Genomic DNA, 18,852 nt, shown 5'->3' on the forward strand with positions numbered 1-18,852 from the left:
ACATCTGTGTGTGTAGACACTTACCTCGATTTAAGCCTGGCTTATGCTGGTTTAATTTGCCTCTGCTGCTGACGTATCTATTATTGTAAACCAGATGTAAGACCACACACACAGTTGTGCTGATCTAACTGAATCAATTTAACACCACCCTTTTAATTAAACTACTGCAACTTGTATGTGTAAGCCAGGCCAAAGGGTTTTGCTGGAGAGCAGATAGGGGAGTGGAGAATTAGGCACTGTCCAGACTGAATGCTTTTCCTTTAAAATTTCCCACTTTTGTTCTCACCAGTACAGCTCGGAGCCCTGTATGCTAACTTTCTCATCCTTGCTACCATTGGTGAGCTACACAGTTGTTTGTGGAAAATTCGGAGGGAAGACTAGTGCAGATACACCCTGAGTTAAAAGTGCTGTAAAGCTTTATGTCTTCACAGGGAAAATATAATGAATGCCTCAGGGAGCACTAGAGGCAGCTATAGAAAGAAGGTAGCATGCATAGGCCAGTAGCTGTACCTAACCTCAACTGGCGGACAGAGGAGACAGTGCTTGGCCACACTTACTCCAGCTAGCCACACTCTTTTGGGGATGAAGAGCGCAGTCAGGTGCTTTGCCAGGCCAAATGACACAGAACACAATTGAGTCCCTTTGAGCCCATCAGACAGGCTAAATTTATTTCTAGTACAAGCCCCTGGAGGTTTTGGTGTGTATCTAGTGCAGAACAATGCAGTAGTTTGCACCACTAGCCTATACCAGTAGAGCATTGGCATCCAGCAAACTAGAGTGCTGGTTCTCAACCAGGGGTACGCATACCCCTGGGGGTACATCAACTCATCTAGATGTTTGCCTAGTTTAACAACAGGCGACATAAAAAGCACTGGCAAAGTCAGTACAAACTAAAATTTCACACAGACAATGACTTGTTTATACTGTTCTATATACTGACAGGTTTCAGAGTAGCAGCCGTGTTAGTCTGTATTCACAGAAAGAAAAGGATTTGTGGCACCTTAGAGACTGACAAATTTATTTGAGCATAAGCTTTCGTGAGCTACAGCTCACTTCATCGGATGCATTCAGTGGAAAATACAGTGGGGAGATTTATATACATAGAGAACATGAAACAATGGGTGTTACCATACACACTGTAACCAGAGAGTGATCACTCAAGGTGAGCTGTTACCAGCAGGAGTGCAGGGGTGGGGGGGAAACCTTTGGTAGTAATAATCAAGGTGGGCCATTTCCAGTAGTTGACAAGAACGTCTGAGGAACAGTGTGGGGTGGAGGGGGGGGAATAAACATGGGGAAATAGTTTTACTTTGTGTAATGACCCATCCACTTCCAGTCTCTATTCAAGCCTAAATTAATTGTATCCAGTTTGCAAATTAATTCCAATTCAGCAGTCTCTCGTTGGAGTCTGTTTTTGAAGTTTTTTTGTTGAAGAATTGCACATTTTAGGTCTGTAATCGAGTGACCGGAGAGATTGAAGTATTCCCCGACTGGTTTTTGAATGTTACAATTCTTGATGTCTGATTTGTGTCCATTTATTCTTTTACGTAGAGATTGTCCAGTTTGGCCAATGTACATGGCAGAGGGGCTTTGCTGGCACATGATGGCATATATCACATTGGTAGATGTGCAGGTGAACGAGCCTCTGATGGTGTGGCTGATGTGATTAGGCCCTATGATGGTGTCCCCTGAATAGATATGTGGAACAGTTGGCAACGCGCTTTGTTGCAAGGATAGGTTCCTGGGTTAGTGGTTCTGTTGTGTGGTGTGTGGTTGCTGATGAGTATTTGCTTCAGGTTGGGGGGCTGTCTGTAAGCAAGGACTGGCCTGTCTCCCAAGATCTGTGAGAGTGATGGGTCGTCCTTCAGGATAGGTTGTAAAACCTTGATGATGCATTGGAGAGGTTTTAGTTGGGGACTGAAGGTGATGGCTAGTGGCGTTCTGTTATTTTCTTTGCTGGGCCTGTCCTGTAGAAGGTGACATACTGTACACTGAAATGTAAGTACAATATTTATATTCCAACTGATTTATTTTTAATTATATGGTAAAAATGAGAAAATAAGCAATTTTTCAGTAATAATGTGACTGTGACACTTTTGTATTTTTATGTCTGATTTTGTAAGCAAGTAGTTTTTAAGTGAGGTGAAACTTGGGCATACACAAGACAAATCATAGAATCATAGAATATTAGGGTTGGAAGGGACCTCAGGAGGTCATCTAGTCCAACCCCCTGCTCAAAGCAGGACCAAACCCCAACTAAATCATCCCAGCCAGGGCTTTCTCAAGCCTGACCTTAAAAACTTCTGAGGAAGAAGATTCTACCACCTCCCTAGGTAACGCATTCCTGTGCTTCACCACCCTCCTAGTGAAAAAGTTTTTCCTAATATCCAACCTAAACCTCCCCACTGCAACTTGAGACCATTACTCCTCATTCTGTCATCTGCTACCACTGAGAACAGTCTAGATCCATCCTCTTTGGAACCCCCTTTCAGGTAGTTGAAAGCAGCTATCAAATCCTCCCCCCCCCTCATTCTTCTCTTCTGCAGACTAAACAATCCCAGTTCCCTCAGCCTCTCCTCATAAATCATATGTTACAGTCCCCTAATCATTTTTGTTGCCCGCTGCTGGACGCTTTCTAATTTTTGCACATCCTTCTTGTAGTGTGGGGCCCAAAACTGGACACAGTACTCCAGATGAGGCCTCACCAATGTTGAATAGAGAGGAACGATCACGTCCCTCGATCTGCTGGCAATGCCCCTACTTATACAGCCCAAAATGCCATTGGTCTTCTTGGCAGCAATGGCACACTGTTGACTGTTGACTCATATCCAACTTCTCGTCCACTGTAACCCCCTAGGTCCTTTTCTGCAGAACTGCTGCCTAGCCATTCAGTCCCTAGTCTGTAGCGGTGCATGGGATTCTTCCGTCCTAAGTGCAGCACTCTGCGCTTGTCCTTGTTGAACCTCATCAGATTTCTTTTGGCCATTCCTCTAATTTGTCTAGGTCCTTCTGTATCCTATCCCTACCCTCCAGCATATCTACCACTCCTCCCAGTTTAGTGTCATCTGCAAACTTGCTGAGGGTGCAATCCACGCCATCCTCCAGATCATTCAGATATCTGAAAGGGGTACAGTAGTCTCGAAAGGTTAAGAGCCACTGAACTAGAGAACCATGGCACTACAGAGCCTGTTCATGTCCAGCATCCTGAACAAAGAATCCCTTTGGGCTTGCTACTTCCAGGTCTTCTTGATTCCAGTCCAGAACAGACTGAGTGAAACCAAGTGGCTTGCCCATGGTCAAACAGAAAATCTGTGGCAGAGCCAGAAATTGAACCCAGATCTCCTGGGTCACAGTTTGTAGTACTTGAATAAGACCATCTTTCCTCCCTTACATGCAGGGGGAAAGATAGTTTTAAAACATTATCTTAACCACAAATGCAGTGGCAGATTACTGCCACAGCCAACTGGGGGGGCTCCAGGAGTGCATCCACACCCTGCTATATGTATCTCATTGTGCTGGTAGTGCTGGTGCCGTGGTGTCGTAACAGCGTTATGCTAGAAATATGAACCTTGAAAATAGTGCCCTGGTGTGATGATCACTCTGGGCTGCTAATGTGAATCCTCCATTTTTGTATACAGTGCTTTTGTAGCCCTGTTGGACCCAGGATATTAGCGAGGCAAGGTGGGAGAGGTAATATCTTTTACTGGAGCAACTTCTCTTGGGGAGAGACAAGCTTCCAAGCTTATGCAGAACTCTTCTTCAGATCTGTAAGTTCGAAAGCTTGTCTCTCTCACCAACAGGAGCTGGTCCAATAAAATATATTTACATCACCCACCTTGTCTCTCTAATGTGAATCCTGTCATTCTGGGCCTGTTGGGTGCATCCTAATATACTGAGAGCCTGATTTTTGGCCACGAGAGGAGGAGTATAAATCTTAATGTTAGTAGCTGGCTGTTTCGATCTTACTCTACACTGAGCCTGGGAGTTTTAATTTTGGCATGTGTATCCTGATGCCAATCTAGGAAGGCAGTAGAGTTTGGAAATAAGGTGAACACAGGGTCAGCCTCACGGGTCGGGGGGGCCAGGGTGGGGGGGGGTGCTGTGATCAAGAGGCAAGGAGCAGGGTGAGCCTGGGGTGCCATGCCATGAAAGGGAGCTCGGGGCAATGGAGAGGAGGCAGCAGGGTCCAGGGACAATGTGGGGGATTCCTCTGCCAATTTGGCCTTGCGCTCCCCCCCACACACACACACTTTTACAAGGTTCTGGCACCATTGGGCTCCCCACAGCAAACCGTCTCCCTAGGCAGCTGCCACAGCTTTTACCACTGCCTGGCTCTGGCTTCTGGTCTGGCTAAGAGGCAGGGCCTCGGGGGAGAGGAGGAGCAGAGGATGGGGCGCCATGGCGAAGGAGTGTGGGGGACCCAAAAGTTCTTTGTGCCTTGGTCCCCAATAAATCTTAATCCACTTCTGCATAAATTTATTACTCCTTGTGCAGCCAAGCAAATAACAGTAAAGCAGAAAGCTCAAAAGTATTAATGAATGCTAAGGGAATTACTTCATAGAATCATAGAATATCAGGGTTGGAAGGGACCTCAGGAGGTCATCTAGTCCAACCCCCTGCTCAAAGCAGGACCAATCCCAAATTTTTGCCCCAGATCCCTAAATGGCCCCCTCAGGGATTGAACTCACAACCCTGGGTTTTGCAGGCCAATTCAAACTACTGAGCTATCCTTCCTCCTCCCTGCCCCCGCTGAAACCCAAAACAAGGACATCATACCCCATTACTGTGAATGGAAGTCGAGAGCATTAAGTTGCTGCAACAGCAGTAAATGCACTGTTATGGATGTTCCTTTGATTCTCTGTAGGGTTCTTCAAACAGTAAATCTCTCTCTGCTTTCCCAACCTGTAAGATCCTAAACCACCTGTTTTCTGAGATGACTGCAGATAGTTCTCCATCAGCCATGTGTGGTAACTAAACAATTCTGTCTTGCAACTTCTTTACAGCTAAGCGTTATGCACCAGGAGGAGCATTTCTGCCCAGTGGGGAGAGAGGGAACATGTGGGAAAGAACCTTTGCCTGGTGATTCCCAGAAGATTCTGTTACCGGGAAGCAGCTATTTGGTATCTCCTGAAATTCCTGGGAAAGGGGGTAATTGGACCAAGTAGGGAGCAAGAAGTAGCTTAGGAGAGAACACTGTGGGAATGATGTTAGCCTAGGTGCATTAGTATTTTGAATGGATGACTGGGGTTGTAGTGCAATGTGGTGAGAGGGGCTCAGTGTCTCAACTTCAGATACAGAACTGAAATCTCCCAGTGTTTGAGGGTGTAACCTTGCAGCTTCCCCAAAAGCAGAAAATACACAGCCCCTAAACCCAGCTCTCAGCATATCCCTCTTTCCCCAAGACTTCAAGATTTGCAGATTGTGCTATTTTTCACAAACAGGTGAGTGGATTTTTTGTAAAGCTGAGGGCCCGTCCTGGAGAATACTCTACCAACTCCATTCTCTCATAAAACACAGGGGCTCATAGGGAGCAGCCGTGCATTGGCCATGTGAGGCATTAAATCATAGAATCATAGAATATCAGGGTTGGAAGGGACCTCTGGAGGTCATCTAGTCCAACCCCCTGCTCAAAGCAGGACCGATCCCCAATTTTTGCCCCAGATCCGTAAATGGCCCCCTCAAGTACTGAACTCACAACCCTGGGTTTAGCAGGCCAATGCTCAAATGACCTAACAACTATAGGTCTTTAGAAGTCTCCAATTTCTTTGATTCCATAATAATTGTGTGATTAAAACCCTTTGTCATGTGTGATTATGGGACAAAGGGCTCATCTGTAAAACTTCCATAGCTCAGCAGTTTCCATGTAAGGTGCAAGGGTACATTTCCATCTGCTTTGAAAAAATGATTATGAAAAAAATGGCACCTTCCCCCAGGACAGGCCTGTTCTTTGTCTGTACTCTGTCATTTCTGCTTATTTTAGTGTCTCTCTTTAGGATCAGCACTCTAGATTGTGAGCTCTTTGGTGATCTGACCTGTCAGTTGAAGTGTGTGTGAAGTTTCCCCACCACCACCACTCTTTGATGCTATATACATAAAATCATAATAATGTATTAACATATTTTAATATTCCTAAACCAGTACTGGAAAGAGCTTGTTTATTAAGAACATGCGGGTATTACTATTGCTTTTGCATTAGTATTACGAATACATAATAAAAGTACTGCATCGTTTCTCAGCCAGCACAATCTCCATGCTACAATCCTTTGCTTAAAAATCAAACCCAATCTTGAAACATTCATTTTTTCGTCCTTACTCATGCAAATTCTGCCAATCAGAGTTCTATCATTGACTTCAAGGAAAGCAGGAACAAGCCGAAAATCAGCAAAGACAAAACCAACAAAACAAAAACAAAAAAACCCCAACCTTTACCAAGTGGCATATTCACACAAAGACCCTGAAAAACGCATTGTACGTTCTATTTCTTTAACATTTGAATTACTATAGGACAGTGGTTCTCAAAGCCGGTCCACTGCTTGTTCGGGGAAAGCCCCTGGCGGGCCGGACCGGTTTGTTTATCCGCCGCGTCCGCAGGTTCGGCCAATCACGGCTCCCACTGGCCGTGGTTCGCTGCTCCAGGCCAATGCGGGCTGCGGGAAAGGCAGCCAGCACATCCCTTGGCCCGCGCCGCTTCCCGCAGCCCCCATTGGCCTGGAGTGGCAAACCGCGGCCAGTGGGAGCCGCGATCGGCCGAACCTGCGGACGCAGCAGATAAACCGGTTTGGCCCGCCAGGGGCTTTCCCCGAACAAGCGGTGGACCAGCTTTGAGAACCACTGCTATAGGACGCTAACTCACTAGTTCCGGAGATCAGTGTAAATACGTGACGGTGCTTTATGCTACTACAGTTACTCATGTGAATAGTCTTTCATTCATCTGAATAGCCCAATAAATTCATTATTTTAGAATGATCATTAATAATACATTATAGCATTGCCACATGGCCTAACAGCAAATGCATTTTTAAAGCACTCACAGGAAAACAATTTCAATGCCCAACTTGTATTCCTTTGTTATGAAATCAGGGCCTGATCCTGCAAGTCTACTCATCAGAGTAGTCCTTTTAACTAGTCACACTAATGCCAACAGGAGTTTTACCATTGGCTTTAATGGAACTACTTAAATCAATAAGGGTTATAGCATCAGCCCTTAATAATTTTTGGTGTTAAACTGGACTCACGCTGAAATACTATTTCAACCTTAATTTTTTTTTAAAGAAAGGTTTTGTTTGGGTATTTCACTGTTTGTTTGTTTGGTTTGGTTTGGTTTTATTAAGAACCAAAAGTTTAATTTGGATTAGCTCATAAAATACCCAGGTAGAGGACCCATAGATAGATCTCTGATAGATCTTGTGAGGCCATCAAAGCAGGGCTCCCCTCCTGCATGTTTCATAGCAAGCCCACAGAAGGGGGATAGAATCATAGAAATGGAGGGCTGGAGGGGACCTCTCTAGTCCAGCCCCCTACACTGAGACAGGATTACGTCTGAGTGGGGTATGGGAGTAGTCGACAGCATAGCAGGTGAGGAGGAAATCTAAGAGGATTTTGTCCACAAAGAAAAAATTACTCTCTTATGTTTTGTGTGTAGAAAATTTTAATGGTTCACAATGTTTAATGTGAATTACAAATTTCACCTTTTTTGCCCTTCTACATCTCTCAAGGTCTTCTGTGTCCCCTCCAACTCTGCTGTGGTTCCCCACACCTCCCCCAAATTCCCTTGAGGTCTTGTGCCCCCACTCCACATGGCCCACAGGTGTTATCAGGAGATCAGTTTACACTGAAACTTTTAAACATTATTTTTAAATGCCTCAATATATAAGTGAAGAAGAGTTCTTTGTGGATGTGACCTGGGCCATAGCCAGGAGTAACTGGAAAAGGGAAAAAAAAAAAAATGCGTCCTGCCTCTTTCAGGTGCACACATATGTACAGCTATATTGAGATTTATGAGCAGGGCTTTTGGAGTCTGGTCTAAAATATAAGGGCAAACTGATAAGAACGGCTGGCTTGCTTCAACTTAGGCCTAAAAAAGAAATGCATAACTTAGAAAATTTCTTTCAAATAAAATAACTTGTCAGTGTAGCTCCTCAGTTCCTCCTTGCTTCCTGGTCTGGAAGTTCACTAACTCTGTCCTGTGGGGGTGGGCAGACAAGGCTCCCACCGAAGAAATAGTAGTAGACCTTCAGGGATTTTCCCTTAGCCTTCCACTCTCTTCTCTTTATATTTCTGCTCTAATGGATTCCTAGTTAGCCCCTTCCCTTCCTTCCTACATTATTGAGGGGCAGGTGCCCTCACAATCTCTATTATAATAATAGCATAGTGGAAAGCTAGCATCAAGCTGAACTATGGGGCAGATCTTGCAGGCAGTATACTATAGTACTGTCTGTCATGTATACTGTTCTATGGAGCTGAATGGTTAGTGCTATAGGGAGGCGAATGCTATAAATACAGCAAAATGGGTTTTACAAGATGTGCATACCATTGCCAGTTTGGCTTTTTTTTTTTTTTAATTAAGATTTTGGATACATTCTTGCAAAATTCCCATTGAATGTAAAAGGAACAGGGTAGGTCTCTTTATAATGTATCTTTGAGTCTCTCTGATGTCTTTCTACACTAGAATGTCTGAAGGAGCTAATCGAACCATAAGCCACGACATAATCTAAAATCAAACCAGATAGTCTGTGTGTTTTTAAAATATATTTTTAAAGGTAAACTATCCAGTTATGAAAACATTTCTGATTTTCACTCATCATCTGTATGGGCTTGTCTACACTTACAGTAGTGCAGCTGTGCCCGCTGTAGCACCCAACGTAGGTACTCCACCTCTCCAAGAGGTGGTAGCTATGTCGACAGGAGGGCTTCACCGTCAACATAGCGCTGTCTACATTTGGAGTTAGGTTGGTATAGCTATGTCTCTCAGGGGATTTTCCACAGCCTGAGCGATGTAGTCATACCAATGTAAGTTGGCATTGTAGACCAGGGCTTCCTTGGAAGAACTTCCAGCAGCAGGAGACTGAAATGAATTAATATTTAGCTCATTTGTGTGTTTGTTTTTTAAAAAGCATGTAATTACCCTCTGTTTCCTTCCTGCTCCACAGTCCATAATGAAAAGCAGACTAACCTGCACATTTGAACATGCTCCTTTGGTTTAAGAGTTATACTAGAACAATTTTTATTTGAGTAATTGGGTGAAATTGCAAAGGCCTTATACTCAATTCAATGGCATGTCTGTCTGTCAGGCCATCCAATGAATTCCAAAATTTCAGGGAATGTTGTAGGCAACCAGAGCCCTGTGGATTTGGGAGGAACTTGGAAAACTGAAAGGTGGGAAATGGGGGACACATGAAGCCCCTGCCAGATCTTCAGCACAGCCAGGCCTCAAGCACCTCTGCAATTGTCTGTAGGACAAAGAACTGATTGATGGCACCCATTAACACCTTCCAGCCTCTCATCTCTGCCCATCCTTCCAATAGAGTTTTAGCATGTTGACATCCTGAATGGCTTATATCTCCCAGACAGAAAGAAGAATAAGGATGGAGGAGAAAGGAGACATGAAGAGATTGGAGACCCTGATATGGAGGGAGGGTAGAATGGGGCACACAGAACCTTTGGTGGATGGCAGGTTGGTAAAGGAGGAAGAAGGACATACAGAGCCCCTGGTAAGCCAGAGGAAAGGAGGAAATGGGGGGAAACAGGAGTTATGAAGGTTCAGACAGAGCGCTTGGAAAGGGAAGAGAGTGGAGACAAACAGAAAACCTGGTGATGGTAGAGATTGGGGGCCCCTAGTATGGAGGGACATGCAGAGACAAAGTGGACTGAGGTGCACACAGAACCCTATCCATGGGGAGGAGAATGTTGGATTCTGAAATGGGAAGAGAAGGGAATGGAGAGCACACAGAACCTTTGGGGGGTGGGAATTGGTATGGAGATTAGTTAGTATGCAGAGCCCCTGCCATGGGATGAAAAGGGGGAGTGGGGAGTATGGCGGAAGTGGAAATGGAAGGGCACACAGAACTTCTGGCAAGGGAGTGACTGGGGGGAGTTGTAGAGAGTCCCTGAAATAAAGGGGGACCACACAGGGAGCTCGTGGTGGTCAGGCAAAATGAAAGGATGGAAGGAGCCCTTGGTGTGTGCCATAAACTCAGCCTACACAAGCTATGATGTGTGTGACCCTCTAGTAAACAGAACATGCTATCTGTAACACCCACAGCTGGAGCAAAAGAAAAGGAGAGTATGAGGGAAGCTTATTGGTGAGAGCTGCCATCAGGAAGGGATTGGTCATCAAGACAAATATCCTCCTTACAGGTTTAGCCTTGCCTGAAGCAGGAGATGGGCTGTGATAAGCTTAATGTTTTTGCACCTGAAAAAGATTCCAAGGCTTCTTTCTAGCATTCCCCTCTGTGGCTTTTTAAAGACCTGTCCTTGATTTATGACAGAGGATATTTTCCACAGTTGACAACACTGTTTATTGTCTGTGCAAATAGAGTGAAATCAATTTCTCTTCAGCATTCTAACACTGAGGTCAATGAACTGAAGTTTGATTATGGAACTCACTAGTCACTTACACTTGTCATTTAGAAAACCATGTATTTATATTTTATTATTTTTTGCATTTGCCATTCTGATCATTATTTCAGTGTATTTGGAATGCTTTACACAATGGGCTAGAAGAAATACTGACAGGCTGCTATCATTTGGAGTCTCTTACAAATCCAGGTAGTAAATACTGACAGTGTATCAAATTAAAGGGATTAACTTGATCTGGTCCCCACTCCCTGGCTAGAACCTGTCTTTCAGATGTCTGTAGCATATGATAGTCCACAAAGTAGTGATACAAAGTACTTGTCAGGCATAAGTTGGTCAGAAAATGGGTGTAAATGGTCAAGTAAATTTAACTTATGCTAATCCAGCATTCAGTGGAAGAGCAAAGGAGCAGGCAGTTGTAAAAGGAAAAGTAACTAGTGGGGGGTCAGTTTATGAATCCCTTACTCCTACTGGTGAGTCAATGGGACTGTTTGTGCAAGTAACTGCTCATCACTGCAAATAAAGGGTTCACAGTCTGGCCCAGGGCATGTAACATAAAGCAGGCCTCTCCTGCTGGCCTCTAGATAAATTAATTGATGTTTGCATAGTGCTTTGAGCATGTAAAGCTTGTACACATACTAAATATTATTATCCTTATTACAGTGTATAAACTGAAAATTTCAGTTTGAGCTTTTATAATGCAGTCTAGTCTCAGGTGCAGCATATAGCCATTTTATAAATGACTTAGGGCCTGTTTCTGTCACTCTCAGTCCACTGAGTGGTACTTTACACCATGCGTTGTCCCATTGACTGCCTGATGAATTATACAGCCAAACCACAGGGTAAAACTGCCCTATCTGAAGATTTTGGTAATCCTGGAGAGGAGCAGGGGAAAGCTGAATGATTCCAGATTCTCCCCTCTTCCCCACAAATTTGCTCCTGCGGCTAGATCAGCGGTTCTCAACCTATTTACCATTGTGACAGGTTTCAGAATAGCAGCTGTGTTAGTCTGTATTCGCAAAAAGAAAAGGAGGACTTGTGGCACTTTAGAGACTAACCAATTTATTTGAGCATAAGCTTTCGTGAGCTACAGCTCACTTCATTGGATGCATAAAGTGGAAAATACAGTCAGGAGATTTATATCTGTGTGTATATAAATCTCCTGACTGTATTTTCCACTTTATGCATCCGATGAAGTGAGCTGTAGCTCACGAAAGCTTATGCTCAAATACATTGGTTAGTCTCTAAGGTGCCACAAGTACTCCTTTTCTATTTACCATTGTGGGCCGCATATGCAGCTCTCTATGTGGTATGTGGACCACATCCAAACAATATATATACTACCTGTGTGGCCCTGAGGATGTCACATGGGCCGCTGCTGTGTGCTGATTGGGCTGCAAATGGCCTGCAGTTGCAGACTGAGAACCACTGGGCTAGCTTAAATTATCTCTTGGTAAAGGTAAAATCTTTAAAAGCCATCTTCCTTTTTTTCACTGGTCCTATAATGGCCCCGAATGCAGCCAGTCATGGGATCAACTCACATCTGCACACTTCATCTGGCGTACTTGTGTCATAAGGAAAGATGGCAGAATGGGACCCATGGTAGTAAAAAATTGTGCAGTTGGTACAAAAATTAATTTGAAAATGTGAAACATGATTAGCATAGCAATTTTGAAATGTATCTGCTCCTAGCTGTGAACAGTGAGAAAAAAGAAAGTTAATTCAATTTAAAGTGCACTGAAATGGCGAAGGCCCCACAACTTCTTTTTGCTGTAGGAGCCCCTACCCCTTGTAATGATGTGGGCCCCCCAGCTCTGTTACACCATATTCAAGTACATTTGTCTCCTCTTCTTTCTTTTCTGCCCATTTTCTTTCTCTCTCCCATCCTTTTCTGTCTCTTGTTTCTCCTTCTCTCATCTTTTACTTTCTTCTTCTTTTGCCTGGCTTTGCAACACCCCCAACCCCGCAGGCTACAAGAAGGGCAGGATGGACCTGGGCCCCATGGGCTCTTGTGGTTGAGCTTAGTGCTGTGAAAGCAGAGGAGAGACGCTTAGGCTGGCCAACTGCTATCTGAGCCTGCAACATGTGAAGTGTTCCATAGCCAGCTGCTGGAAGACCTGGAAGAGAAGACTACTGGCTTCCAAGGAGTTTCCTGCTGCTTTACCTATAGCCACGAAAGGAAATCTGTAGGAGGAAATAGGATCAGATGTTCATGCTCTTCTCGAAGATCCCAAGTTAGGGTAGCATTTTAAATTCCTTCCCATGGTTTTGTTTATGGACCTCTAGCTTTATACAGTTTGATTCCATCTGAGAGTACTACTGTGCATGAACATGTGTAGCTGGGATCATGCGAGTTAACCATTCATCCTAAGTGCTCAGCTGGTACCGTGACAGGCATCATTGTGAGAGAACCTAGATGGATAGTCCCTTTCCTGTTCTTTTTCAATTTTCCTTGTCTAAGATATGCTTTGAATGATCTGTTGACCAGCTGGTGAATGCTAAAAGATCATGTACAGTAGTTATTACTATTTTTATGTATCATTTGTTTGCAGTGGTGCCTGAGAGGTACTAGGAGCTTTTCAGGCACATGAGAAGGTGCAGTCCCTGCCCTGAGGATCTCACTAATTAAGGACAAACAGATACATCCTAGTCTGGGAAAGGGAACAACAAAAGGGATTTCAATACAACTCAACAAACGTCATTATAGGCGACATGACAGAAATGTGTTTTGGAGAGGGGGCTTAAAAGTGAAGGGTCCTTGTTAATGAGTTCAGCTTTCAGTTGCATAAAAATAGAACTGTCACTCAATCAGTTCCACACTATATGTAGAAAAGAAATAAGAAGGGGGTGGCTTTGGAGTGATTCAGAAGCCCGGAATGGGTCACGTGAAAGCAGATGACACAGGTGATTGTTCGAAAGACAAAATGGCAGACAAGGATGGGAACACAAGCACCAATATTAGCTTTTGTATGCAAATCACATGTTCCAGTTGGTCTTAAAACTAAGTTAGGGCTTCTGAATCATTCTAAGGCCTTCCCCTTCTTCTTGTTTCTTTTCTATGTACAGTTTGGTAACTGATTACATGTGAATTCTCTTTATAGGCAATAGTAGCTGATTAACCTACTGTTGATGTTTGAAATTGCTAAAATTCTCTGGGGTGCCCAAAATAGGAATCAGACTCACCCAAGTGCAACCAGTACCACAGATGACAACTAACTAACTTAATGAGATTCTTTCATCATGATGATAACACTGTTAATCAGATTTTCAATTGGTTGATTTACCTGGGAGTGGAGGTGTTATTTGCTTTACAGGATATACTCTGGTATGTCTTCTTTCCCCAAGGCAAGTGTATAATACAACAAGAGACCCATCAGTATAAAGTTTAACAAAATGATCAACTTCAGTAATACTTTGCTCCCTTCATACTAAGATTTAAATATTTGAGGGTCATTTAACATTCATTTGTTACACTTTTGCAATGTGATTCAGTTGCACAGGACTCTGGGAAATCATTCTCCAAGCTAATGAATCAGGCTTTCAGAATGTGTTTTTTAGCTACCCCTCACAGGGAACTGTGACATCTCTCAAATTGAAGCTTGCAAAAAAAAAAAGACAAAATACATATTTCAAAATGTATTCAATTAATACTTGATGTCTGTAGGACAACTGTGATAGTTTTTTGGGTAAATCAAAGTCAAATTTTGTTCTTATGTAAATTCATTATGTAGATAATTAGGAACTTTAGAATGTCCAAATTACTTTCAGAAAGAAGGATATTAATTTTGTTTATTGAGCTAGAAATAATAAAACATTTGGAAATATCATTTCATTAACATTATATGAATATGCATATAGGGGAAAGGAAGATGTAATTTCTTTCTGCAACGTGGGCCATTGAGAATAGTAGGAAAATGTAGGACAGAGAAAACAAATGTTCAATTGTCATTTTAATAATTTATTGTAGACGAGAAGAAATAATCTCTCTTAATCGCAAAACAGTTGCCATGCTAAAAAGTATTCCATGCTTGTAGCTTCTACAGACGATAGCGCTGCAGAGAAGAAAGGTGGAACTCTCCATGCTGGTTTAATTGTTGGAATTCTGATATTGGTCCTCATTGTAGCAGCAGCCATCCTTGTGACAGTCTATATGTACCATCATCCAACGTCAGCAGCTAGTCTCTTCTTTATTGAGGTAAGTCAACGGTGCCATGATGGGTCACTAATTCTGTTACTTGTTTAACATGATTATTCAGTCTACAGAATAGTACTTTCTAAGCTTAAACTACAGACTATTCTTAGAATCCTGATTGGTACTAGCTTTAATCTGTAATGTTTAAAGACTCTTAAATACCTAACCCAAAACCTGCTGCTATAAATACAGCCACTTCCCCCACCCCTCACGACAATCCTTTTATTTCAAGAAAGTAGGTGTTTTTTACCCAATATGTATTCAAAGGCCATATGCAGTCATTTCAGTTATCAGTCATAGTCACAAAATCTCTTGCTATCTTACATTTTACTCACTTAAAATAACATATTGTCACTAGATTTATTGGTAACTGTGTAATAGATGCACGTTGTCATTTTATTTGCGAGCTTGTATTTATTTTTTAATCTGCTTATTTGTCTAGCGTAAAAATAAAAGAATATGTGCACTAGTAAATTCTGCAAAATGCCTGACCTATGGCAAGTTTAATAATGCTTGGGGTAAGCCAGACACTTTTGCAACAGATTCATTTATTGAAATCCTTTAATACAGTACCTGACAGTGTCTGACAACATGAGACTGGAACATTATTCCTATTGCAGGTATTTGTGGCTCCAGTATATTGTTAGGATCTGCACTCTGCTGTGATAAATATTTCTTTTGGAGCTCAGCAGAGTTCATCTGTATCAAGCTAAATATATACTTGCTATACAAAAAAGAAAACTGAGACCATGCATGAAACCAATATGCAGTATTGGCTTACTTTTAAGAATATGGATACTTGCAACAGACAACAATAAAGATGCATAACAACTGGAAATATCATGAAGGAGTTACCTGGGGATTGCTTAGGTTGAAGATCAGCCAAAAGGGTCTGGATTATTGATAAAAAGTTCATTCTTAGTAACAGGAGCATGAATTGAAATGTAAATTAAACATGGCTTCATCTTTAAAATTACTTTATAGTTAAATAGAGAACTTACATGCAAGAGTAGTGACAGAAATCAAAATGAAATGCTTACAAGTATTGTGAGAGCTCAGGCTATGTAACTACATTAACCATTTGGGATCAGGATCCAAATAACAAACTCATGAATTTTTCATACATATCTAAGTGACATACTGAGGCAAATTTCTGTTGACGTAAGTGAACCCAACTCCGCTGAAGTCAATGGAGTTGTGTCTATTTCCATTAAGCAGAAAATTTGGCCCACTGTATTTTTCACTAGCTTTAATTGACCCTGGCATGGGAAACTTATTTATCTGTTAACAAAACCTTCCAAAAAGACTTGATTTGTGTGGTAACACCATTTTTCAAAAGGACAGAAACAAGGTACTGGCTAACAGTAAAATGCATATTAAAAGGGAGTTTCTGAGGTGCGTAGTTACATGGTCCAGAGCAGAAATTCTACATGTTAACAATTTATTATTATTAAACCTTTGTATTATAGTACAATTGTACACAGTTCTCCTTGGAATAGTAGAGCCATCTACTACATAATATATTTACTGTCACCAAAAGTGAAGTAATCCCAGCATTCAATGCTAATGAACTAGCTTACTAGTTTTCAAGACAGGCTGTTAGAAAATGTGGTAACATGATCTTTCTATCCTACCCAAAATGAATAGGATGCATGAAAATAAGGACAGTTATTGGTATGTAACAAACCAGTGATCATCAAAACTATGACTATTACCCTTATTACTAGTGCTGTAAACTACATAATTCTTTTTTTTTCTGGCAATGATATAATATTTGTGAAAACCATAAGTTCTGTGAAAATTAACAAAAGTACAAGCCTGGGTATTGTGCCAGGAAGGGGTAGGCTTCTTGTAGTCAGTTTCAGAATAACAGGTAAAGATGTTCCTTGAACACTGAGACTCAGACTTGCAGAGTATTTTTATTGATTTTTTAGGTGTTCGAAAATGAGTAGGGAAAAGGATTATTCTGAATTTTAGAACATTACCACGGCTTTGGAAATATAATAGCAAGTATCTGCAGCCTACAGTATAGGAGAATGCTATTGCTTTCTGAAATACAGTTGGTTCTTGCACTGATTGCTTCTATTAAGTATAGTTTTATTGTTTGATCTTTTCAGATACTTTCTTAACTACTACCACTGATCATTTAATTTCACAAACAAAAACTATAAGTAGTTTGGCCAATTGAGAAAATGCATGATAAAAATTCATCCTTCTCACCTGGTGCACAAGGGTATGCACATGCAACTCCCTCACATGGAGATGAGAATGTATCCCCCTAAGATTTGCTTTTGGAAAGAACAAATATGCATATTTGGGAGGGAATATAGAGGAAGATGATAAATTATAATTGTTATATGGAGGCAACTTATACAAAAGCATTTACTCATTTGGTTGTAGAAACAATACAAAAGGTTCTGTCAGCATAAAGATTCATGACTGGGAATAAGAGAGATTTCTGAGTAAATGATGCTGGTAGCACAATGATGTAAAGGAATCCTTGTTCGAGGGTGATTTCAGACCAAAATACCCAGTCAACAGGGTTAGCAAGGTTCTCCAAAATAGCTAACTTACCGTATTTATTGGAGATGAGTATAATATAGATCTGGTGTTAGTATTGTAGGATATGGATTGAGAAATGTTGCCACAGGCTTGATCAAATAGCATGAAAGAAATCCTCCCTTCCCCTGAACACACACACACAAATGTTAGGTAAAATAAGAGTAGTGAACAGGAAAAAGCATTGTTTTCATATATTTTGTATGACTTAAAGCACGGATAGGCAGGCAGGCAACTTCTTCACATAATTGTATCTGAACAATTGACCTATAACCATTCTGCTTTTCCAGAATTGGTGTTCCTTGAGCATAGAGCATGAACTGTACCTCCTTGCCTTGAGTGGTGGTTTAGTCAAGGCTCAAGGTGAAGCCAAAAATTCATTCTCATTTGTCATACTCAATCAAGATTTGAATCTAGGTCTCCAGAGAGAAGGCTAGTCAATGCAATAAATAAATAGCCAATGTACTGATGGGGAGAGAAGAAAGAGAAGAAGTGGACCTGGCTTTCCTATGCTTATAAAAACAAGCTATCTGCACCCTTATAAAACATCTTATTGAATTTAATGATAACCTTTGTACAGAATTTTTAACCCAAGTTATAGAATTCTGTAACAGAAGTACAAAGAATCCACTCTTAAATTCTGTAGGATGATCTTTTAATTCTCTATGAAGTATGTAATTTTCTACTAGATTCTGTAGGTTTATAGAGAGACTGCTATAGAACCCTTTGGGTTTTATTAAACTGTATAAGACTTTTTCCATGCGGAGGGTGTTTGTGTCTGGACTGGGTCTAAATGCTGTGACCCAGAAATATTTTGGTTGTCAGTTAGGAAGTCACAGATGAGCCCCTTTAATTGGAGTTTGTATGTATAGCTACTTCCACTTGTTTGATTACATACTACAATTATACGTTGTTCCTGCATCATAACACAGTAGGAAGAGACTGCAGTGTGATTTCCATTTGCAGTCTATATATCATTATGCTGGATAGCCAGTCACCCTACATAAACCAACTGCCCTGTAGCATGTACTCTGACTGGACCCCATGACACCTGTACAGTACATACTCTTAGTTAGCATCAACAGGTTTCATTTGCTATTTATACAATGTTTTTTTGAAAGAAGACCGCAAACTGCAATTAATTTTCACTAATCAAAGCATTTTATTATTCACTGCTCTTCATTATACTATCTATTGCCATCTATTTTAATAGCAAATATTTACCATAACAACAGATGTATAGGACAATCTCTGCTGATGTTTTGTTAGCTTGTTAATGTAATGAACCGAAAAAGATTTTACTCCTCTTTTAACTTTGTGTTTTGAAATAGAAAATGCTTTACTTAAAAATGGAATAATTTTGACATGTTTTAGGAAATGGTAATAAAATAACAAATGTGATCCTCCTTAGTTGGAATGTAAATGGATACATCTACACTAAGAGCGAGGGGTGTGATTCCCAGTTCATGTAGACACACTTGTGCTAGTATTCATCTGAGCAAGTGTGCTAAAAATAGCAGTGTGCC

General features: G+C 41.5%; 1 protein-coding gene across 1 annotated transcript in view; it reads left to right on the forward strand.

Annotated features, from left to right (window-relative positions):
- The window catches only part of PLXDC2 (plexin domain containing 2), a 440,899-nt gene that overhangs the window by 393,355 nt on the left and 28,692 nt on the right, over positions 1–18,852 (forward strand). The window contains exon 13 of the mRNA XM_084618781.1: positions 14,610–14,770. Coding sequence (XP_084474907.1) covers positions 14,610–14,770 — 161 coding nt within the window. The remainder of the gene's footprint in view (positions 1–14,609; positions 14,771–18,852) is intronic.

Source organism: Lepidochelys olivacea, assembly GCF_965140295.1.
Source record: "Lepidochelys olivacea isolate rLepOli2 genome assembly, chromosome: 2".
Lineage (NCBI taxonomy): Eukaryota > Metazoa > Chordata > Testudines > Cheloniidae > Lepidochelys > Lepidochelys olivacea.